At 41.1% G+C, this 24,582-nt stretch overlaps 1 protein-coding gene across 2 annotated transcripts in view; it reads right to left on the bottom strand.

Annotated features, from left to right (window-relative positions):
• The window catches only part of macrod1 (mono-ADP ribosylhydrolase 1), a 130,757-nt gene extending 108,518 nt beyond the window's left edge, over positions 1 to 22,239 (bottom strand). The window contains exons 1-3 of one of the 2 annotated variants that reach the window (XM_071399318.1): positions 21,241 to 22,239; positions 20,799 to 20,906; positions 20,256 to 20,366 (exon numbers count right to left, since the gene is read on the bottom strand). In XM_071399318.1, coding sequence (XP_071255419.1) covers positions 20,256 to 20,366; positions 20,799 to 20,906; positions 21,241 to 21,715 — 694 coding nt within the window. In that variant the 5' untranslated portion in view covers positions 21,716 to 22,239. The remainder of the gene's footprint in view (positions 1 to 20,255; positions 20,367 to 20,798; positions 20,907 to 21,240) is intronic. The other variant, XM_071399319.1, reaches the window with a different exon arrangement.
• Positions 22,240 to 24,582: the final 2,343 nt, after the last annotated feature.

Below are 24,582 nucleotides of genomic sequence, written 5' to 3'. Positions count from 1 at the left end.
GCTTATGGTAGAGAAATTAGCATTCAATTCTCTGGCAAGAGCTTTGGTGGATATTCCTGCAGTCAGCATGCCAATTGCATGCTCCCTCAAAACATGAGACATCTGTGGCATTGTGTTTGACAAAACTGTCACGCCTGTTCCTGCTCCCCCTCTCTGGCGCTCGAGGGCGCCAGGCGGCCCATGATTACGCACACCTGTTACCATCGTTACGCGCATCAGCGCTTCATTGGACTCACCTGGACTCCATCACTTATTGATTGCCTCCCCTATATCCGTCTATTCCTCATCCCTGTGTCAGCATTAATGTTGTTTGTTCCACCTGTCCAGACGCTGTCCTTGTTTTGTTTCATGTCGGTTATTTATTAAATATTCACTCCCTGTACTTGCTTCTCGTCTCTCAGCGTCAGTCCTCACAGAATGCTGACACCACATATTGGAAGCTTCAGAGTTTTTTCGCCCGGCTCCCCGGGCTCCCCCACGTTCCTCCCCCCGGGCTCCTCCACATCCCGCCTCCCCCACATCCCGCCTCGCCCACATCCCCCACATCCCGGCCTCCCCCACGCCTCGCCCGGCTCCCCCACGCCTCGCCCGGCTCCCCCACGCCTCGCCCGGCCCCCCCACGCCACGCCACGATTATCTTGAGAAACGCTCACCAACAGGGAAGTAAACAAACATTTGAGAGAAATAAGCTTTTTGTGCTTATGGAAAATGTATGGGATCTTTTATTTCAGCTCATGAAACATGGGACCAACACTTTATATGTTGCGTTTATATTTTTGTTCAGTGTACATAATGCGGCAGAGTGATGTTCATTAAATATACTCTCTGAATACATAGTAGCTGTGTTATTACTGACTAGATTTAGTAGCCTTAGGAAGCTACTCCCTATCGATTTGTGTGTGTTTGTATCCGCATGCTCTGGAGCGTGCGTGTGTATCTAGTCTACATAGTCTGTCTGTATGTTAACCTGAGGACATGCCTCCCCTTCTAAGTGAGTACTAATGCTGTAAGCACAAATCATTATAACAAGCCAGAGAGGGTATAAGTGTCTATCTCAGACAAACAGTTTGTGTAACACAGTACAGGGTGTGTGTGTGTGTGTGTGTGTGTGTGTGTGTGTGTGTGTGTGTGTGTACTATATGTTTGTTTGTTTCAAGTTTTATTAGTCGTACGGGATACACATGGTATACACCGTCCAACAAAATGCTTACTTGCAGTTTCCTTCTCGACAATGTAGTGCTGAGTGACTAACCAAAATGTCTGTTATTTGACCTACCTTGGTTCAATTATTTGAATTACATTTCGTTAGTTGCTTTTCTGTGACCTCAATGCGCATTTTCTCTAGAAATAAATCAAATCAAGCCCGAACTGTGCAATGTTGTAGGGATTTGTAGTTTCCAACAGGCCAATATTCTACATAGTTTTCTGCACTAAACGTGGTAATTAACTACAACGACCATAATCCATTGTGCACCTACTTGTCCGGTCTGCGTGCTGCAGACCAGAGAGGGAGAGAAGAGACTGAATACCTGCAATCGAGAGGGATTGAGAGCAGTTGCGTCGCAAGGTATCTCTACCTGAAAATACATGATCTAAGTGATTAATGATTGGTACTCAGCAGTCATAAAAGTATGCCTTATTTATTTTGAAGAATTACTAAAATAGTGATTTTGTCAGACAGCATAGAGATGAGATGATGACTTGGAATAAAATAATAAAGTCATCAGATAAAACAAATGTAATATACATAACAACAAGTCAAGTAATGTGAGTACATGTTCAATCACTACCACCATGGGACTTTTATTCATAGTTTTATTCTGTGTTGTTACAGCACTCAACCCATATAATACATAGTGCATTCAATGTTTTTTTTAAAGTATCGAAAACAAAATCGAAAACCGGGATAATTATTTTTGGAGTCAAACCTCAAAAAGCACTAAATCGCTCAACACTACGACAATGCAACAACAATATGAAATCAAAGATAACAATACGGACATAAAGTAAATGGCGCAGTAGAATAGAATAGGGCTGACCCGATTTAGTCGACTGGTCGATTGTTTGGTCGATAGGATGTTTGTCGACCGATATTTCTTTAGTCGAGCAGTGGCAATAATAATAAAATAAAAAAAGATATGGTGCACAAGACACCTGTGTAATTCGCACCGGTCTCAGTGGACTAAATCATTGTGGAGGTCACGGGGATGGAACAGTCCATCACTAAGACATGTGATACTGAAATTGTATATGGTTATATTATGTTCAAATAATGGTGCAATATTAATAAATCTAATATTATTTTATAACAAATGTGCTTTGTCCATCATTGGATACGGTCGCTGTCCACCGTTCTGAAACAATCTTCAGTGAGCCGTAGAACTGGCACCTTTCCCTATGTTGCTATGTGCATAATAGCGGAGTTAACCAGCATATTGGGATCGAGAACAATGCGGCGGAGGCAGCACCAGAGACCAGGAAACATTCCTTGCCTTAGCCTAATTATCTAAGAAAATTGAGGAAACCCAAACTTAATTAGGTCTATAATCAATAGCCTAAATGTCAAACGTGCCTGGCTTTATAAATCATCCATATATATCTCCAGAAATAAGACAGATCCTGCTTCTGTTTCCTGTTTGAGTGTTTGTTTAATAACTTACTGATTCCGTGTGCATCAAGCCTCATGCAGCAGCAAAATGTTGCATAAAGCAATTTCCCAAATTTGGCTGTTTTTAAAGGCTTTACAATTTGTTTTTCGTTAGAACAGACTGGTATTACTTATAATTAGATTTGTTTACACTGTTTCAAACAGGCAGAACAATGATATTGTAATCTAACAGCACCTGTTTGTCACACATAATATAACCACAGCTCTCACTCCTATACCCTCATTTTTCTTGATCTCCTTATTGTTATTATTACTATTATTATCATCAATATAATAATAAGTAATGTCGTTATCATTAGTAGGCTTTGTATAGTAGCTTGTATAAACACTTTTGAGCTGTCACGTGTTACTGTGTTCTGAGTTTGTCATAACTAGGAAATATTGGTCACATGCATGCGATGCTTACATGTTTCATGTAAAGAGAGCAAGGGTTGAGGGATTTCGGTAACAGAACTTTTCAGTCAGAAACATGTAAGAAACTAAATGGCTGAAATGATGTTTCAGCAGGGACAGCGCTATAAACACTTGCTGTGCTGTGGTGCCTTTTCTCTGCAGTAGGGAGGAGAGAGAGACAACGTGCGCCAGTGTTCAGCATTCTGATGGCTTGTAGATAGAAACTGTCTGTTGGTATCAGACCTCATACCATCTCCCCGACGGTAAGGGCATGTGTGTGTGTGTGTGTGTGTGTGTGTATGTGTGTGCACCAGCCATCTAATCTCTGAAACCTTTCAGTGAGCTAGCCCATGTGATTGTGCTCTTCCTGTCCATTTAACTACCTCTCACTGAGTAGCACTAATCGCAGTACAATACAAAACTGACAACCTTTGGCAATGACATTCAATTGATACAAATTAATTACGTTCCTAGTAGAGTAGCAGGAGAGAGAATGCACACTGCTCCAGCATCAGGAGAGCTCTCGGGCAACACAGCCTCTCTCCGACCTACAGAATAAACACTGACTCATTTCCGCCTCTTACAGATTCGCCGACCCTACTTAACGACAGGAATAGAAAAGGAAAAGTATGAGCACAGAACAATACAACCTTGTAGGATGGGTTCCTCTAGCATTTCTCATGGGAGTTTCATCCTCATCTCTGAAGAGGGTTTGCTAGCGCTTAGAATGAGCAAGTCAAGCATGCCGACGGGGTTAAACGGGGGTGAGAGCACCGATCACAATACTACCCATGTCGGTTGTGGCAACATTGTTTATGGTTTTGTTGTACTCGAGTCCCGATTTTCATGACTTGTGACTCAACTTGGATTCGACCTTTGGTAACTCGGACTTGGACTCGCCTTCTCGACCTTTGGTAACTCGGACTCGCCTTTCTGTGACTTGTATTTGCACTTGGACTGGATAGGCTAATTTGATAAGCAGACTATTAGCAGCACTAGGTGGGCAGAGAAGCAAGGGTTCTGTTCTCTAGCAGTGGGAAGGATGCACCACACCCAGCACACGCAGCCTACATCAGCTGGTGAGCTGCGGGGGAGCATGCGATGATTGTGGGCAGAGAGGCAGGCAGGCTCCGCATCCGATCATAAGCTACACATTACGCAAGCAAACCTCTTGCTTCCCCTTAACTATTAGTCACCAGCCTACTATTTAGCTTTGCCTGGTTAAGAAACACAAACTGCTTAACGAAATTAAAAAACAATACTAGTACTGAGTTTAATACAGTGTTTTTTCCACATAAAAGTGTATATACAGTGGGGCAAAAAATATTTTGTCAGCCACCAATTGTGCAAGTTCTCCCACTTAAAAAGATGAGAGAGGCCTGTAATTTTCATCATAGGTACACTTCAACTATGACAGACAAAATGAGAAAAAAAAATCCAGAAAATCACATTGTAGGATTTTTAATGAATTTATTAGCAAATTATGGTGGAAAATAAGTATTTGGTCACCTAAAAACAAGCAAGATTTCTGGCTCTCACAGACCTGTAACTTCTTCAAGAGGCTCCTCTGTCCTCCACTCGTTACCTGTATTAATGGCACCTGTTTGAACTTGTTATCAGTATAAAAGACACCTGTCCACAACCTCAAACAGTCACACTCCAAACTCCACTATGGCCAAGACCAAAGAGCTGTCAAAGGACACCAGAAACAAAATTGTAGACCTGCACCAGGCTGGGAAGACTGAAACTGCAATAGGTAAGCAGCTTGGTTTGAAGAAATCAACTGTGGGAGCAATTATTAGGAAATGGAAAACATACAAGACCACTGATAATCTCCCTCGATCTGGGGCTCCACGCAAGATCTCACCCCGTGGGGTCAAAATGATCACAGAACCACACGGGGGGACCAAGTGAATGACCTGCAGAGAGCTGGGACCAAAGTAACAAAGCCTACAATCAGTAACACACTACGCCGCCAGGGACTCAAATCCTGCAGTGCCAGACGTGTCCCCCTGCTTAAGCCAGTACATGTCCAGGCCCGTCTGAAGTTTGCTAGAGAGCATTTGGATGATCCAGAAGAAGATTGGGAGAATGTCATATGGTCAGATGAAACCAAAATATAACTTTTTGGTTAAAACTCAACTCGTCGTGTTTGGAGGACAAAGAATGCTGAGTTGCATCCAAAGAACACCATACCTACTGTGAAGCATGGGGGTGGAAACATCATGCTTTGGGGCTGTTTTTCTGCAAAGGGACCAGGACGACTGATCCGTGTAAAGGAAAGAATGAATGGGCCCATATATCGTGAGATTTTGAGTGAACACCTCCTTCCATCAGCAAGGGCATTGAAGATGAAACGTGGCTGGGTCTTTCAGCATGACAATGATCCCAAACACACTGCCTGGGCAACGAAGGAGTGGCTTCGTAAGAAGCATTTCAAGGTCCTGGAGTGGCCTAGCCAGTCTCCAGATCTCAACCCCATAGAAAATCTTTGGAGGGAGTTGAAAGTCCGTGTTGCCCAGCAACAGCCCCAAAACATCACTGCTCTAGAGTGGCTGACTAAATACTTTTTTGCCCCACTGTATATATATATATAAAAAAACTCAGCAAAAAAATAAAATCCTCTCACTGTCAACTGCGTTTATTGTCAGCAAACTTAACGTGTAAATATTTGTATGAACATAACAAGATTCAACAACTGAGACATTAACTGAACAAGTTCCACAGACATGTGACTAACAGAAATGGATTAATGTGTCCCTGAACAAAGGGGGGAGGGGGGGGGGGGGGAAATCAAAAGTAACAGTCAGTATCTGGTGTGGCCACCAGCTGCATTAAGTACTGCAGTGCATCTCCTCCCCATGGACTGCACCAGATTTGCCAGTTCTTGCTATGAGATGTTACCCCACTCTTCTACCAAGGCACCTGCAAGTTCCCAGACATTTCTGGGGGGAATGTCCCTAGCCCTCACCCTCCGATCCAACAGGTCCCAGACGTGCTCAATGGGATTGAGATCCGGGGTCTTCACTGGCCATGGCAGAACACTGAAATTCCTGTCTTGCAGGAAATCACGCACAGAACGAGTAGTATGGCTGGTGGCATTGTCATGCTGGAGGGTCATGTCAGGATTAGCCTGCAGGAAGGGTACCACATGAGGGAGGAGGATGTCTTCCCTGTAACGCACAGCGTTGAGATTGCCTGCAATGACAACAAGCTGTTCGATAATGCTGTGACACACCACCCCAGACCATGACGGACCCTCCACCTCCAAATTGATCCCTCTCCAGAGTACAGGCCTCGGTGTAACGCTCATTCCTTCGACGATAAACGCGAATCCGTGGTGAGACAAAACCGCGACTCGTCAGTGAAGAGCACATTTTGCCAGTCCTGTCTGGTCCAGCGACGGTGGGTTTGTGCCCATAGGCGACGTTGTTGCCGGTGATGTCTGGTGAGGACCTGCCTTACAACAGGCCTACAAGCCCTCAGTCCAGCCTCTCTCAGCCTATTTTTTTACATTTTTTATTTAACCTTTATTTAACCAGGTAGGATAGTTGAGAACAAGTTCTCATTTACAACTGCGACCTGGCCAAGATAAAGCAAAGCAGTGCGACACAAACAACACAGAGTTACACATGGAGTAAACAAACGTACAGTCAATAACACAATAGAAAACAGTCTATATACAGTGTGTGCAAATGGCGTGAGGTGGTAAGGCAATAAATAAGCCATAGTAGCGAAGTAATTACAATTTAGCAAATTAACACTGGAGTGATAGATGTGCAGATGATGATGTGCAAGTAGAAATACTGGTGTGCAAAAGAGGAAAAAAGTAAATAAAAACAATATGGGGATGAGGTAGGTAGATACAGATGGGCTGTGTACAGCTGCAGCGATCGGTTAGCTGTTCAGATAGCTGATGTTTGAAGTTAGTGAGGGAGATATAAAAGTCTCCAACTTCAGCGATTTTTGTCCAAACAGTAAAAAATGTAATTAAAATAAAACATCACAAGTATTTTGGGGGGGGATGGTAAAACATTTTCAGTGTAAACTTGAAGGACTAAAACCAGATATAAAGTAGGTCGAAAAGATAATGGACCTAGAGCTGTGGCGGTCATGACATTTTGTCAGCCTGTGATGGTCAAACAAATAACTGCAGGTCTCATGGCAATTGACTGTTAATTAACAAACACATTTAGCATCTCCATGCTTCCAGGCATACTGTAGCCTACAAGTTACTGATGCAGACCTTTGGAACATCTACATTTTAACAAGTCTAATAAATCTATTTAGTATAATAGCCTACACCTTCACAATAAATCCATTATTTATTTTAGACCGGTCTAAAGAAACATGATATGAAGAAAATGTAGTCCATTTCAGAAGAACATACTCTGAGTTGTCCTTATGTTAGGTCCTGATGTGGCTATGGCATATGGCTGTGTATTTGCTTAGAATTCCGTGGCATTATTTTTTATAGTATGACGAACACAATTGAACAAAGCTGAATAAAATAGAAAGGATATTTTCTACAAATGCTTTCCAAGAAAGTGTGCGCACATGCGGCTGTTCTGTGTTGAGTGGTTAACAAAGAAACAGGTCCTCCTATATGCTTCATTTAGAGCTATTTCTGTAACTCTAGTTGTGATACAAAACATTGTGCTACATGTTTTGATTTGTAATACATTCTAAGGCTGCATGATGCAACTAATGATGATTTTTTTAAAGTTGCATGAAATGCATGAGCTCTGCTTTGTTTCTTGCACACGCTTAATCAGTTTCTCATTCACCATTAGCCAAGTACTTGATTATATTCTCACCAGGCCTCGAAATTCCTGGCGGCATACCCCTTGTGTGGCCGTAATGCTCCCTAAAAAATCCATGCCTTTTGCGGACAAAGTGGCCGTTGTGCCCTTGGGCTGAATATAATAATTAGAATTCCCTTCTCCCAGCTGCCGTGCTCCGAAGCACCTCTCACTCACATGGCTCTCTCAGATATCTCAATTCTTATTAGCCAACGCCCATCACGTGATCGGTTCCTTCTCACAGGCATCTCAGCATCTCTTCCCTTGTAGCTAAGAAGTAAGCTACAAGTGAAGACTAACACATCGGAGACGCAACTGTGCTAGTTCCTCTTATCCAATTCTGTGCTGCATATTGAAGATGTTAGAAGAACTGTCCTCATTTACTTTTTGTCAGCCAACAAGATGAGTAGGCCTAATGAACAGCAAAATAACTAGCATATGTCAATATACTATCCCCCATAGTACAAATGTTGACCTATTCTATTGGTCAACTTGTACCTCTGTGCAAGAAATGCATATTCCAAACAGACTCTTGGACAGTTGTAGGATGTGATAGATCCCAAATTATTACAACCACTCGCATCAAAAAACATTTTAAAAGCAACGAGGCTGATGCAACAGATCAGAACGTTTAGCTTAAAATGTTGATAAACTATTAGGCTATTTCTTCACATTGTAAGCACAGCAACGCTGTGTAAGTGCGAATATTCCAAAATGAAAATAGCGGGAAAACACTGTTGTCAAAAGTGACCGCTAATGTGATTATGCATGTAATTATTTATTATTATTATGAAGGTGCATTTTTATGGTGAAAAGTATCTTCCCCAAACTTGAAACTCATGCGCTGCTTATGTATGCCAGTTAGGCTACACTGGTTGATAAGCGGATTAATGTGCTTCATTTTAAGAAGTTATTTGGCCACTTTAGTTGTGATACAAACCATATCAAAACATATTGGCCTATGTGCTAGGCTATATGAGGTGTGTGACTATGATTTGAAACAGTCGCAAGGAAAAGGCATGCGCTGTTTCTTGCCTCATTCACAAGTGATAATACATTACTCACAAGTGGTAGGCTAATATTGTCAAAACTACATGTAATCTCTGCACTTAAATACAGAATGGAGGATGCTTTCCCATGGTTTATTTTAATGTCAGCCAGGTAGGATGCACATTAATTACTTAAAAATCATACAATGTGATTTTCTGGATTTTTGTTTTAGATTCCGTCTCTCACAGTTGAAGTGTATCTATGATAAAAATTACAGACCTCTACATGCTTTGTAAGTAGGAAAACCTGCAAAATCGGCAGTGTATCAAATACTTGTTCTCCCCACTGTATATCTCACTGATCATCCCCAAAGCCAACACCTCATTTGGCCGCCTTTCCTTCCAGTTCTCTGCTGCCAGTGACTGGAAGGAATTGCAAAAATCGCTGAAGTTGGAGACTTTTATTTCCCTCACCAACTTTGAACATCAGCTATCTGAGCAGCTAACCGATCACTGCAGCTGTACATAGTCCATCTGTAAATAGCCAACCCAATCTACCTACCTCATCCCCATACTGTTTTTATTTTATTGACTTTTCTGCTCTTTTGCACACCAGTATCTTTACTTGCACATCATCATCTGCTCATTTATCACTCCAGTGTTAATCTGCTAAATTGTCATTATTCGCTCCTATGGCCAATTTATTGCCTACCTCCTCATGCCTTTTGCACACACTGTATATAGACTTTATTTTTTCTACTGTGTCATTGACTTGTTTATTGTGTTATTGGCTTGTTTATTGTTTATTCCATGTGTAACTCTGTGTTGTTGTCTGTGTCACACTGCTTTGCTTTATCTTGGCCAGGTTGCAGTTGCAAATGAGAACTTTGAGAACTTCTCAACTAGCCTACCTGGTTAAATAAAGGTTACTTTTTTTTTTTTTTTATACATTTGGTGGAGGATTAGTTTTTCCAGCAGGACAATGCTCCATGCCACACAGCCAGGTAAATCAAGGTGTGGATGGAGGACCACCAGATCAAGACCCTGTCATGGCCAGCCCAATCTCCAGACCTGAACCCCATTGAAAACCTCTGGAATGTGATCAAGAGGAAGATGGATAGTCACAAGCAATCAAAAAAAGCCGAGCTGCTTGACTTTTTGCACCAGGAGTGGCATAAAGTCTACTAGCATCAATGTGAAAGACTGGTGGAGTGCATGCCAAGACGCATGAAAGCTGTGATAGAAAATCAGGGTTATTCCACCCAAATAGTGATTTCTGAACTCTTCCTAAGTTAAAACATTAGTATTGTGTTGTTTAAAAATTAATATGAACTTATTTTCTTTGCATTATTCGAGGTCTGACAACACTGCTTTGTTATTTTGACCAGTTGTCATTTTCTGCAAATAAATGCTCTAAATGACAATATTTTTATTTGGAATTTGGGAGAAATGTTGTCAGTAGTTTGTAGAATAAAAGAAAAATGTTAATTTTACCAAAACACATACCTATAAATAGTAAAAGCAGAGAAACTGATAATTTTACAGTGGTGTCCTAATTCTTTCCTTAGCTGTATATATATATATATACACACACACACACACACAGTGGCAAGAAAAAGTATGTGAACCCTTTGGAATTACCTGGATTTCTGCAGAAATGTGTCAAACTTTGATCTGATCTTCATCTAAGTCATAACAATAGACAAATACAGTCTGCTTAAACTAATAACACACAAACAACTATACGTTTTTTGTCTTTATTGAACACACTGTGTAAACATTCACACAGTGCAGGGTGGAAAAAGTATGTGAACCCTTGGATTTAATAACTGGTTGACCCTCCTTTGGCAGCAATAAACTCAACCAAACATTTTCTGTAGTTGTGGATCAGACCTGCACAATGGTCAGGAGGAATTTTGGACCATTCCTCTTTACAAAACTGTTTCAGTTCAGCAATATTCTTAGGATGTCTGGTGTGAACCGCTCGAGGCCACAGCATTTTAAAATCGGGTTGAGGTCAGGACTGGGCCACTCCAGAAGGCGTATTTTCTTCTGTTGAAGCCATTCTGTTGTTGTTTTACTTCTGTGTTTTGGGTTGTTGTACTGTTGCATCACCCAACTTCTGTTGAGCTTCAACTGGCAGACAGATAGCCTTACATTCTCCTGCAAAATTCCTTGATAAACTTGGGAATAAATTTTTCCGTTGATGATAGCAAGTTGTCCAGGCCTTGAGGCAGCAAAGCAGCCCCAAACCATGATGCTCCCTCCACCATACTTTACAGTTGGGATGAGGTTTTGATGTTGGTGTGCTGGTCCTTTTTTTCTCCACACATAATGTTGTGTGTTCCTTCCAAACAACTCAACTGTAGTTTCCTCTGTCCACAGAATATTTTGCCAGTAGCGCTGTGGAACATCCAGGTGCACTTTTGCAGACTTCAGATGTGCAGCAATGTTTGTTTTGGACAGCAGTGGCTTCTTCCGTGGTGTCCTCCCATAAACACCATTCTTGTTTAGTGTTTTACGTATCGTAGACTTGTCAACAGAGATGTTAGCATGTTCCAGAGATTTCTGTAAGTCTTTAGCTGTCACTCTAGGATTCTTCTTAACCTCATTGAGCATTCTGCACTGTGCTCTTGCAGTCATCTTGCAGGACGGCCACTCCTAGGGAGATTAGCAACAGTGCTGAATTTATCAATTTATAGACCATTTGTCTAACAGTGGACTGATGAACATCAAGACTTTTAGAGATACTTTTGTAACCCTTTCCAGCTTTATGCAAGTCAACAATTCTTAATCTTACATCTTCTGAGATCTCTTTTGTTCGAGGCATGGTTCACATCAGGCAATGCTTCTTGTGAATAGCAAACTCAAATTTTGGGAGTGTTTTTAATAGGGCAGGGCAGCTCTAACCAACATCTCTAATCTCGTCTCATTGATTGGACTCCAGGTTAGCTGACTCCTGACTCCAATTATCTTTTGGAGAAGTCATTAGCCTAGGGGTTCACATAATGTACTTTTTCCAACCTACACTGCGAATGTTTAAATGATGTATTCAATATAGACAAGAAAAATACAATTATTAGTGTGTTATTAGTTTAAGCACACTGTGTTTGTCTATTGTTGTGACAAAGATGAAGATGAAGATTAGATCAAATTTTATTACTAATTTATGCAGAAATCCAGGTAATTCCAAAGGGTTCACATACTTTTTCTTGCCACTGTATGTATGTATGTACAGTTGAAGTCGGAAGTTTACCTACACTTAGATTGGAGTCATTAAAACTCGTTTTTCAACCACTCCACAGATTTCTTGTTAACAAACTATAGTTTTGGCAAGTCGGTTAGGACATCTACTTTGTGCATGACACAAGTCATTTTTCCCAACAATTGTTTACAGACAGATTATTTTACTTATAATTGACTGTATCACAATTCCAGTGGGTCAGATGTTTACATACACTAAGTTGACTGTGCCTTTAACCAGATTGGACAATTCCAGAAAATAATGTCATGGCTTTAGAAGCTTCTGATAGGCTAATTGACATCATTTGAGTCAATTGGAGGTGTACCTGTGGATGTATTTCAAGACCTACCTTCAAACTCAGTGCCTCTTTGCTTGACATCATGGGAAAATCAAAAGAAATCAGCCAAGACCTCAGAAAAAAAATTGTAGACCTCCACAAGTCAGGTTCATCCTTGGGAGCAATTTCCAAATGCCTGAAGGTACCATGTTCATCTGTACAAACAATAGTACGCAAGTAAAAACACTATGGGACCACGCAGCCATCATACCGCTCAGGAAGGAGACGCGTTCTGTCTCCTAGAGATGAACGTACTTTGGTGCGAAAAGTGCAAATCAATCCCAGAAGAACAGCAAAGGACCTTGTGAAGATGCTGGAGGAAACAGGTACAAAAGTATCTATATCCACAGTAAAACGAGTCCTATATCGACATAACCTGAAAGGCCGCTCAGCAAGGAAGAAGCCACTGCTCCAAAACCGCCATAAAAAAGCCAGACTACGGTTTGCAACTGCACATGGGGACAAATATATTACTTTTTGGAGAAATGTCCTCTGTTCTGATGAAACAAAAATAGAACTGTTTGGCCATAATGACCATTGTTATGTTTGGAGGGAAAAGGGGGAGGCTTTCAAGCCGAAGAACACCATCCCAACCGTGAAGCACGGGGGTGGCAGCATCATGTTGTTCCAATCTGTCTTTGTCTTGTCGCTCTGCCTTCCCACTTTCCCCCTGTATTCCATAGCCAGGTTCTGACAATAAAAAAAAACTACACAAATATCAGTGGGTGATCACAAAAAAAAGTAGCTGAGAGCCTGACTTACCATTCATCTATGTAGTAAATAAGTAACACAGGTATTGAGTAGAACTTGTGAGGTAGTGATAGGGATTAGTTAGGGTTTTTCATGAGCGAATGGCGATATAGTGCAGTAGGGTCCAGCTGCGACGTCATCTCTCAGAGTCTCTATGTTCTCACCTACTGATATGTCATCTCTCAGGAGAAGTGGGGGTGTCAAAAGGAATGGCCGTTTCAGAAGGAACCATATAAAGGAGAAGTGGGGGTGTCGAAAGGAATGGGCGTTTCAGAAGGAACCATATAAAGGAGAAGTGGGGGTGTCGAAAGGAATGGGCGTTTCAGAAGGAACCATATAAAGGAGAAGTGGGGGTGTCAAAAGGAATGGGCGTTTCAGAAGGAACCATATAAAGGAGAAGTGGGGGTGTCGAAAGGAATGGGCGTTTCAGAAGGAACCATATAAAGGAGAAGTGGGGGTGTCAAAAGGAATGGCCGTTTCAGAAGGAACCATATAAAGGAGAAGTGGGGGTGTCGAAAGGAATGGGCGTTTCAGAAGGAACCATATAAAGGAGAAGTGGGGGTGTCGAAAGGAATGGGCGTTTCAGAAGGAACCATATAAAGGAGAAGTGGGGGTGTCGAAAGGAATGGGCGTTTCAGAAGGAACCATATAAAGGAGAAGTGGGGGTGTCAAAAGGAATGGCCGTTTCAGAAGGAACCATATAAAGGAGAAGTGGGGGTGTCGAAAGGAATGGGCGTTTCAGAAGGAACCATATAAAGGAGAAGTGGGGGTGTCAAAAGGAATGGGCGTTTCAGAAGGAACCATATAAAGGAGAAGTGGGGGTGTCAAAAGGAATGGGCGTTTCAGAAGGAACCATATAAAGGAGAAGTGGGGGTGTCGAAAGGAATGGGCGTTTCAGAAGGAACCATATAAAGGAGAAGTGGGGGTGTCAAAAGGAATGGGCGTTTCAGAAGGAACCATATAAAGGAGAAGTGGGGGTGTCGAAAGGAATGGACGTTTCAGAAGGAACCATATAAAGGAGAAGTGGGGGTGTTGAATGGAGTCAACACTAGGAGAGCTGGAATTACATAACTACTAGAACCGCCATGACTTGATATTTCAATTATTATTTCAAATATTCAATATCAAATAATACATTGTAAAATTAACGTTAGCTAGCATTTACATTTACGAAAAACAGCTCACAGCGAGTAAATGTTTCTTTTTTTGCATAACTGAAATTCCTTTCTGTCATCTCTGCAGACCATGACTAACATCCGATAACTCAAACGACGTCTTGAGTGGCACCTTTCGAAACCCCCACTTCTCCTTATATGGTTCCTTTCAAAAGGTCCACTTTTCCTGAGGGATGCACTGCACTGAGAGGTGTCGCAGCTGGACCCCTCATATATTGCCATCTGGTGGCAACTAAAAACAATTGCATAATAACACCTATTATAAATTGAGGGACTCCTGACATGACTCGTGACTCGACCATTGGTGACTCGACCATGGACTCGAACTGCAGCTATAGGGACTCATGACTCGGACTTGAGCACAGCGGACTTGGTAGTTGACTCGGACTCGAGGTTTAGTGACTCGACTACAACCCTGGTTTTCAGTGACACTACACCACTGCTTGGTCACCACTACCGGTGCGTACAGTCAACCTAGCTCTAATGACAGAAGCCCTAATTAAGGTAAAACTCTATTGAACGTTGATGAACATACTTAGGCCTAATCAAGGTAAAACTCTATTGAACTCTATTGGCCTAATTAAAGGTATAGGCCCAGCTCAGTTGAACAGACAACAAAGCACACAGCCTTGATGAACGCAGCTTGAGGAGCACTGTGCTGATGAGCAGGCAGACTCCTCTCTGAAATTCCCACATTGCACTGGGCCAATCAGGCTAATGAGGCTCTCACTTCATCCATTCGAGCTAAAGTGGCGATTGATTGGGGGGGGGGGGGGGGCTTTTACAGAGGAGAGAAATAATTGCTATGAATGGGCGATCTGCAAACTCATTCACTTTTTTTTCTCCTCCACCGTTTTGTTTACCAGTCATTAAGGCTTGACTCTGGGGGCTCCTGTTAACTCGTCAATGTCAAACATGTAAATGAAATATAAATCAGAATGTTGTAAATTCTTCTGGGATAATATGTCTGTCCGTTTTGGAGCGCTTCAGCATTGCAGTGGTTGCTGATGGTGGTCCAACCGGAATATGTGTGTGTGTGTGTTTGTGATATATACATATATATGTGTATGTGTGAGCATGTGGGTCAACAGACAAACTTCCTAACTACAGTGCAGATATACTTGGCCTACAGTACAGTATCCAAAGTTAGAGATACACTAACTAAAACTGACAGAAATAGCCTGAAGTCACTACAGAAACTACAGCAGAGTTCCAGTAGAGACAGCAGTCAGTCATAACACCTACAGTCAGAGATTTAGGCCAGCCAGTAGAGACAGCAGTCAGTCATAACACCTACAGTCAGAGATTTAGGCCAGCCAGTAGAGACAGCAGTCAGTGATTAAAACAGTAGCACTAAGTACAGTGTAGATCAGTATGGAGGTAGTGTACCTGTGGGGCCTATACTGTAGATTACCTCCCGACACTGAGAGGGAAGCAGTGGAAATCACTCTAACTCCCTGTGGCCATTGGGGCCAGCCACCTGTCAGTGCTGTGCGCGTGTGCGTGTGTGGCCAGTCAATGCTGCTGTGTTATCTCTAGACTAGTGGGTTTAGGCATTGAGGTTGAAACACAGCTGCTCTGCTCCCGTCTCTCTGTTTGTCTGTGGGGCCTTGACCTGGACCGACGGGATTGCCGCTTATCTTGTATCTGAGCTACTGCTGCAACCGTGACAGTGAGGGTTCCCCACAGCAACCAGGGGCCTCTTATCTCTAACACCCCCTAAGAGGCTGGAGACCTGGGAATACAATCAGCGAGAACATTTAGCCCCTGCCCATACCTCGCTGTCTGACAGGAGGTAGTTAAACCATTACTCTGCTATTACAGTAGAAACTAGTCTAAATTGAGCTGTGGGTTTAATTGAAATAAATGCAATCGAATGCAGATACAACAACAGAACTAAAAACTTGTTGACTTGAGGAACTTTACAAGTGTAGAGTCACGCACCCACACACATTTACCTCATCACTCCAATGACTATTCACATTTCATTGCGTAATCCATCTTAATCAAATAGCCCATCAGAGACAATATATTCTCCTCTCAATCGCTTTCTCTCTCTGCTGAGGCCGGATGGAGTGATTGAGGGGTGTAAAGAGAAGGATGTTCTACCCTGCAACCTGCCCTCCTCCCCATCTCTAAGACAGCTCTTAAGTGCTTGTGGGTTTTTATGTTTGCAGTGTTTTATAGGAGAATGCAGAAGCCAACAGCAATAAAATGGTGAAGGGGTGGGTGGGTGGGTGACTGTAAATCCAATCTTTATTGAGAATGACACAAACGACATAAACAGTCCTCCCTTATCGGCTCGCCCTCCCTACTGATCGATCAGCAGCAGTGAGTGAAGTGATGCGAATGCGTGGCACTGGGTGTGTGCAGTTCTTCACCTATCATTATTGTAGTAGGGAAGGCCCCCCCACCAAACTCCATGTCACCACAGCGGTTGCCATAGTGACAGAGATACTCACGAGAGGTCCCCTTGATCCCTCTCCCTGTTACTCCTATCACACTCTAGCTTTGTCCAAAACCCTACCCTATTCTTTATATACTGCACTACATAGGGAATAGGGTGCCATTTGGTTTCAGATGCATCCTCAGTCAGCCCGTCTCGTTCCCTCACCTTGCTCTGCCTGTCCCCTCTAGGGGTTGTTTACAGCTCTGTTTCTCTTGTTATTCAGTGGCACTTTGCATAGTGAGAGTGGGACTCTATAAAAAGCCTTGTAAAACATACAGGCTGCTGGCTCTGATGTTGGAGCCAACATGATGTTAATGAGAGATGAGTTATTCACACAGCACCACATAGGTGGCCATGTTGTTTTATGACAGTTAACACTAAATGACCAATGAAGAAACATCATTTTCTATGCAAAACCTGATCATCAAGTAGCTCTTCTGATGTTGGACTGTACACAGTAATGCCAATTCATAGCCAAACACAGTACTAATTAAAGTCTTGCTATGATCACAAAGAAACTTCAGACTGATATGGTATGATACACATGCCTTTACTGCCATCTGGAGGTGGAAAATTACACTACACCCAAATGGCATTGAGCAACCAGTGTATTGTATCATATTAACCTCTTTCTAAAGCACACATAATAAAGACATTAATATGATTTTGATTAGTTAATACTATAGTTTTTTTTTTTTTTTAAACAAAGAGGCCCTGCAGACAGCCAACAGGGCTATATTTCAATGGAAACTGAGAAGACCACAGGGTCAGGGTGGGTAAAGGTCAAAGTTCAACAACAGAAGTAGAGCATAAGCATTAGCTCTTTACAAGCTCTCTAGGTGTCACTCTGAATGCAGTACAGTAGTCACACACACACACAAAGAGAAGATACGGTTTTCATCAAACTCCCAGACCATTATTTACCCAAATGGAGGGATTATAAATGTGGGTGTGTAACCAGGTCAACTGTGACATGGAGCGTGAAATAAGATACAGTTCACTCAAAATTCTATGATGGGATCAGGATAATGTATCAACCCCAGGACATAGAGTTCTAACTCTAACCAAGACAGACGATCAGTACGATAATACTTCTCATTTCACAGTGATTTGTCCCATATAGAGCACTGAGGCCTCAGGATAGGTACACAATTCATGTTTTACTATAAGAAATGTCACCTATTATTACTTTAAGTAGTGCTATGTTATTACTAAGTAATACTATATGACTAAGTAATGCTGTTATTGCTAGGTAATGCCATTACTAGTAATGCTATGTTATTACTAGTAATGTTATGTTATTACTAGTGATGCTATTACTAGTCATGTTATGTTATTACTAAGTAATGTTATTACTAGTCATGTTATGTTATTACTAAGTAATGTTATTACTAGTCATGTTATGTTATTACTAAGTAATGTTATTACTAGTCATGTTATGTTATTACTAAGTAATGTTATTACTAAGTAATGTTATTACTAGTCATGTTATGTTATTACTAAGTAATGTTATTAGTGGTCATGTTATGTTATTACTAAGTAATGCTATGTTATTACTAGGTAATGTTATTACTAGCCATGTTATGTTATTACTAAGTAATGTTATTACTAGCCATGTTATGTTATTACTAAGTAATGTTATTACTAAGTAATGTTATTACTAGTCATGTTATGTTATTACTAAGTAATGTTATTACTAGCCATGTAATGTTATTACTAAGTAATGTTATTACTAGTCATGTTATGTTATTACTAAGTAATGTTATTACTAGCCATGTTATGTTATTACTAAGTAATGTTATTACTAAGTAATGCTATATTATTACTAAGTAATGTCATTACTAAGTAATGCTATGTTATTACTAAGTAATGCTATGTTATTACTAAGTAATGTTATTACTAGTCATGTTAGGTTATTACTAAGTAATGCTGTTATTGCTAGGTAATGTTGTGTTATTACTAAGTAATGTTATAACTAAGTTATTACTAGTCATGTTATTACTAAGTCATGTTATGTTATTACTAAGTAATGTTATTACTAAGTAATGTTATTACTAGTCATGTTATTACTAAGTAATGCTATGTTATTACTAGTCATGCTATGTTATTACTAGTCATGTTATTACTAAGTAATGTTATTACTAGTCATGTTATTACTAAGTAATGTTAGTACTAGTCATGTTATGTTATTACTAAGTAATGTTATTACTAGGTAATGTTATTACTAGTCATGTTATGTTATTACTAAGTAATGTTATTACTAGGTAATGTTATTACTAGTCATGTTATGTTATTACTAAGTAATGTTATTACTAGTCATGTTATTACTAAGTAATGCTATGTTATTACTAGTCATGTTATGTTATTACTAAGTAATGTTATTACTAGTCATGTTATTACTAAGTAATGCTGTGTTATTACTAAGTAATGCTATGTTATTACTAAGTAATGTTAGTACTAGTCATGCTATGTTATTACTAAGTAATATTATTACTAGTCATGTTATGTTATTACTAAGTAATGATGTTATTACTAGTCATGTTATGTTATTACTAGTAATGTTATTACTACATGTGATTCTGTTATTTTTAAGTAATGTTATTACTAGGTAATGTTATTACTAGTCATGTTATTACTAAGTAATGCTATGTTATTACTAAGTAATATTATTACTAGTCGTGTTATGGTCCCGTGTGGCTCAGTTGGTAGAGCATGGCGCTTGCAACGCCAGGGTTGTGGGTTCATTCCCCACGGGGGGACCAGGATGAATATGTATGAACTTTCCAATTTGTAAGTCGCTCTGGACAAGAGCGTCTGCTAAATGACTTAAATGTAAATGTAAATGTTATGTTATTACTAAGTAATGCTATGTTATTACTAAGTAATATTATTACTAGTCATGTTATGTTATTACTAAGTAATATTATTACTAGTCATGTTATGTTATTACTAAGTAATGTTATGTTATTACTAGTCATGTTATGTTATTACTAAGTAATGTTATTACTAGTCATGTTATGTTATTACTAGTCATGCTATGTTATTACTAAGTAATATTATTACTAGTCATGTTATGTTATTACTAAGTAATGCTATTACTACATGTGATTCTGTTATTTTTAAGTAATGTTATTACTACAAGTTAAAGCTGGAATCCTTAAATGGTGAAACAGCCACGTCCGTTTGCGATATTACAACAAATAAGTTACTGTAAACAACCAACACAGCTTTTTGCCCTCTGACATCATTGCATGTGCAATAGAAGAGCACAATATGTACTGCAATTTATTTACCATGATGCATGACACTCCTCCGCTCAGAAACAACAACTACAACAGCGGTGGTGGGGTGGGCCAATGGCGTCATTGCCCCTACTGCAAATTCCATCTTTAAGTTATGTTATTTCTATAATGTTATGTTAATATTAGCTAGGTTACTATATGATCACCTGCATTGACGATCCCATCAATCTCCAGTTTGGTGATGTCACCGCTGAACAGGGAGATCTTCTTGTCCAGAGCTTCGTTCCTCTTGAATTTGGTTGCCTTGACTGAATCACCTTGGAGACAGATGAACACCTGCTTCTGTCAACACTGTTAATAAGAACACTGTAATATTAACCTGCGTTTACTGTTTATGTTGTCGTTCCAGAATATCTATAGTGGACGCTCAGCGATGCTGCTCTCCAGTGTCTCACAGCTGTAGTCCTGGGGCCCGATAGGCCTACTAACCTAGCATTAACTAAATGACAGTGTGTAGTCCTGGGGCCCGATAGGCCTACTAACCTAGCATTAACTAAATGACAGTGTGTAGTGCTGGGCTGGACCAAACACATGTAAACCTGTGTTGTGGGACCCCAGACGGGAGTTGAGAAACAACAAGGTTTTAGAGCAGATGGAATGGCATGGAAACCATGCGTTTGATACCATTCCACTGACTCCGCTCCAGCCATTACCACAAACCCATTCTCCCCAATTAAGGTGCCACCAACCTCTGTCCACTAGTGACTTGGCGGTCCACACAGGCACCTCCTCCAGGGACAGGTAGGTAGTCCTGTAGTGCTTCCTTCTCTCCCCCTGACTCATATGGAGCAAGGCAGCTAAGGAAGAGGAGAGGGACAGAGAGTTGATGATTATGATCATTCCACTAATCAATGTGGGTAATGTAGGGACAACATAGTGAAAAGGGAAATTACAAATGAAAAGCTGTAATGCACTAATGACTTGGTAGTAACCTAGTACCACATAAGGCCACGATGAGCCACTTGAACCTTTGAGTTGGCGCCTAATTTTTTTCTATTGCAATTTAGGCCACACAGCTTTGACAACTTTACTTTTCACATGCAACAGGTCCTGTTGAGCAACCAAATTCTCAACATGAGCACCTATAGATTCCCACCCACACTCCCTGACTGTGTCTGTCTGCAAACTTACCCTTCACCTCGTTCCAGTCGCCTTTGGCTGAGTCAAGGTCTAGCCGCTCCAATCCCGTCGCCATGGCGAGATGGGCACTTGCGTGCAGGGACACGACCGCGGTGGTCACCCCAAGCGCGGCGAGGGCGATCCGGTACAACGAACCGTACTTTCCCCCGGAGGTCGAGGCCTTGTTTTGCCCCTGAAACGACTCAAACGACTTCGCGGCAGCTGTAGTTGTTGAAAACTTCTCCACACGGTTTGCAAAATGAATACCCCCTTGGTTCAGAATGGCCTTGCACTTTGCAGGGCTGGAGTTCGCCGAACTCTGCCCACTTCGCACCAGCGAATACACCTGACGATTTGCAACACCGAAAATGTTTCTAAATTTGGAGCACACACCGATATCACTAGTATGAAAGTCACCACTACGACAGCGGGAAAATGGACATATGGCTCTGATACGCGAAGAGACAGTTGACATTTGAAATGCCATGCTGTGAGTGTGATCCTGAAGTCAATCCGACACAGAACTCCGGTGTGTTTTTCAGTTCGGTAGTTAGTTTCGTTTTCGTTATTTAAAGCGCCTTTATCCAGTTTGAATATAGGGGAAGAAATACTTGGCCATTTTGTTGTAAACAATGACGCATGGATTGTACCAAATGGGAGGGGAGTTATATGACCTATATAGAGTATGACCATAAGGAAAGTATGTATTGTTGTATTGCTATAAAACACCTTGCAAGTTGAGTATAAAAAAAATAATTATTCAACAAATTAACCATCACCGTTCACTCGAATTATCAACGCTGTATGTGGATATACAGTATGGTAGGAGTTCAGTGTTTTATTTATTTTGTGAATTTTTCTCCCAATTTTCGTGATATCTAATTGGTAATTACGATCTTGTTTCATCGCTGCAACTCCCCAACGGGCTCGGGAGAGGTGAAGGTCATCCGAAACACGATCCGCTAAGACGCGCTGCTTTTACACACCGCTCGCTTAACCCGGAAGCCAGTCGCCCACCGTGTCAGGGGCTCTGTGTTGAGCTGATCGAGTTTACTGTTTCTCTGTCTGTCTTTCACCACCCTCTACTGGCCAACAGCTAGAATTACATCTTACTCTGTAACGTAATTTGTAGCCTAATTACAGCTAGTGTACTGTTTGTAACTACCCTGGTAGGTTGACTGATAACCTGAACCAGATTGCAGGCACTGGTTACAGTTTGAAGTTTTTTCTTGAGTGGGCAGCTTGATGAACGCCAGTCAATATTTAAATCACCCAGAAAATATACTTCTCTGTTGATATCACATACATTATCAAGCATTTCACACATATTATCCAGATAATGACTGTTAGCACTTGGTGGTCTGTAGCAGCTTCCCACAAGAATGGGCTTTAAGCAGATGAACCTGTAGCCATATTACTCCAACATTATTTAACATTAGATCGTCTCTAAGCTTTACAGGAATGCGGTTCTGGACATAGACTGCAACACCGCCTCCTCAGGCATTTCTGTATATTCGGTAGATGTTATAACCATGTATTGCTACCACTGTATCATCAAAGGTATTATCCAAGTGAATTTCAGAGATAGTCAGAATATGAATGTCATCTGTTACAAGCAAGTTATTGGCTTCATGGCGCTTGTTTCTTAGGCTACATATGTTAATATGGGCTATTTTTAGCACTTTTTGGGGTTGCTTGATTGTTTTCAATGCTTTACTGGGAAGCTTATCAGAGGTAGACTTACTCATGTTATTTATATTGGAGCTGATAGTGCAGGGTGAGCTGCACAAAGTGATCTTCCTACTATTGCACACTGCCTCAGTGTTAACAGTGTAGCTCTAAATCATAGGCTCGTGATTACTGCATACAATAGCTGAAGGATAAACAGAAGCATTCGGTGCAGTTAGGGATACATAAATTAAATTACTGACATTGTGTTTGTCAATGTACCTAGGATCATGTACATTTAATGCAGCATTATGACGACTCATTGTCACAATGGTAGTGATTAACTGAGCTGGTCTTGGATCATTTACCAGTCATTGTTACAACGCAGCCTTGAAATGTGTGGACAGAGTCCAGGAGCCAAGATGATTTGGATGGACTCCGTCATTTCTGTAGAGTATCTTCTGTTTCCAGAAGGTGTCAAAGTTATCTATAAAAGTAACTCCAGCAGAGCCACAGTAGTCTTTTACGGGTTGCTGCTGCTACTCTCTGTTTATCATATATGCATAGTCACTTTAACGATACATTAATGTACATACTACCTCAATTGGGGCGACCAACCAGTGCTCCCGCACATTGGCTAACCGGGCTATCTGCATTGTGTCCCGCCAACCACCCACCAACCCCTCTTTTACGCTACTGCTACTCTCTGTTCATCATAAATGCATAACTTTAACCATATCTACATACTACCTCAATCAGCCTGACTAACCAGTGTCTGTATGTAGCCTCGCTACTTTTATAGCCTCGCTACTGTATATAGCCTGTCTTTTTACTGTTGGTTAGAGCCTGTAAGTAAGCATTTCACTGTAAGGTACCTGTTGTATTCGGTGCACGTGACAAATAAACTTTGATTTGATTTTAGCCAGATGTGTAATGCCAGCAGTCTGCTGAATCTTTCACACCCGCGGCCCAACGATGGTACTGGACCTGAAATGATTGGCTGTTTTTTGGAGTCTTTTAATGCTAAAATCAGTTCTTTCAAATCCATTTTCAAATGTTCCGAGCTAGCCCTCCTGAAAAGAAAAACAGTACAAGTGTTACTTAGAACACATCTCCTCTTTGCTCATCTGCCATGTTGTGTTGCTACCATGTTGTTGTCATGTGTTGTTGCCATGCTATGTTGTTGTCTTAGGTCTCTCTTTATGTAGTGTTGTGGTGTCTCTCTTGTCGTGATGTGTGTTTTGTCCTATTTATGATTTTTTTTCAAACCCAGCCTCCGTCCCCGCAGGAGGCCTTTTGCCTTTTGGTAGGCTGTCATTGTAAATAAGGATGTGTTCTTAACTGACTTGCCTAGTTTAATAAAGATTTATTTTTATCCTCTTTCCTCATCTCCTCTTGTACACACTATTTATTTTCAGGTCAGCGACCACAGAGGAGATATGAGGAGAGAAGAGGACATTTAGAACTGTTAGGACATAGTCTTGCTTTAGCTTTTGAAGGATATCTCAACCAAGTGTCAAAGGTTACATAGAAGTGCCCCTTACACCTGTGTGTGGTTGCGGGGGGTGGCGTGTTACTAAGAATAGTAAACAAATAATAATTTGACCAACTGGAGACATTTTGTTAGTCCCCACAAGGTCAAATGCTATTTCTAGGGGGTTTAGGGTTAAGGTTAGAATTATGTTA

This window comes from Salvelinus alpinus, chromosome 4 (genome assembly GCF_045679555.1).
Source record: "Salvelinus alpinus chromosome 4, SLU_Salpinus.1, whole genome shotgun sequence".
NCBI classification, from domain to species: Eukaryota; Metazoa; Chordata; class Actinopteri; order Salmoniformes; family Salmonidae; genus Salvelinus; species Salvelinus alpinus.
The sequence above is the reverse complement of the archived record's forward strand: the minus strand, read 5'-3'. Positions and strand labels throughout refer to the sequence as shown.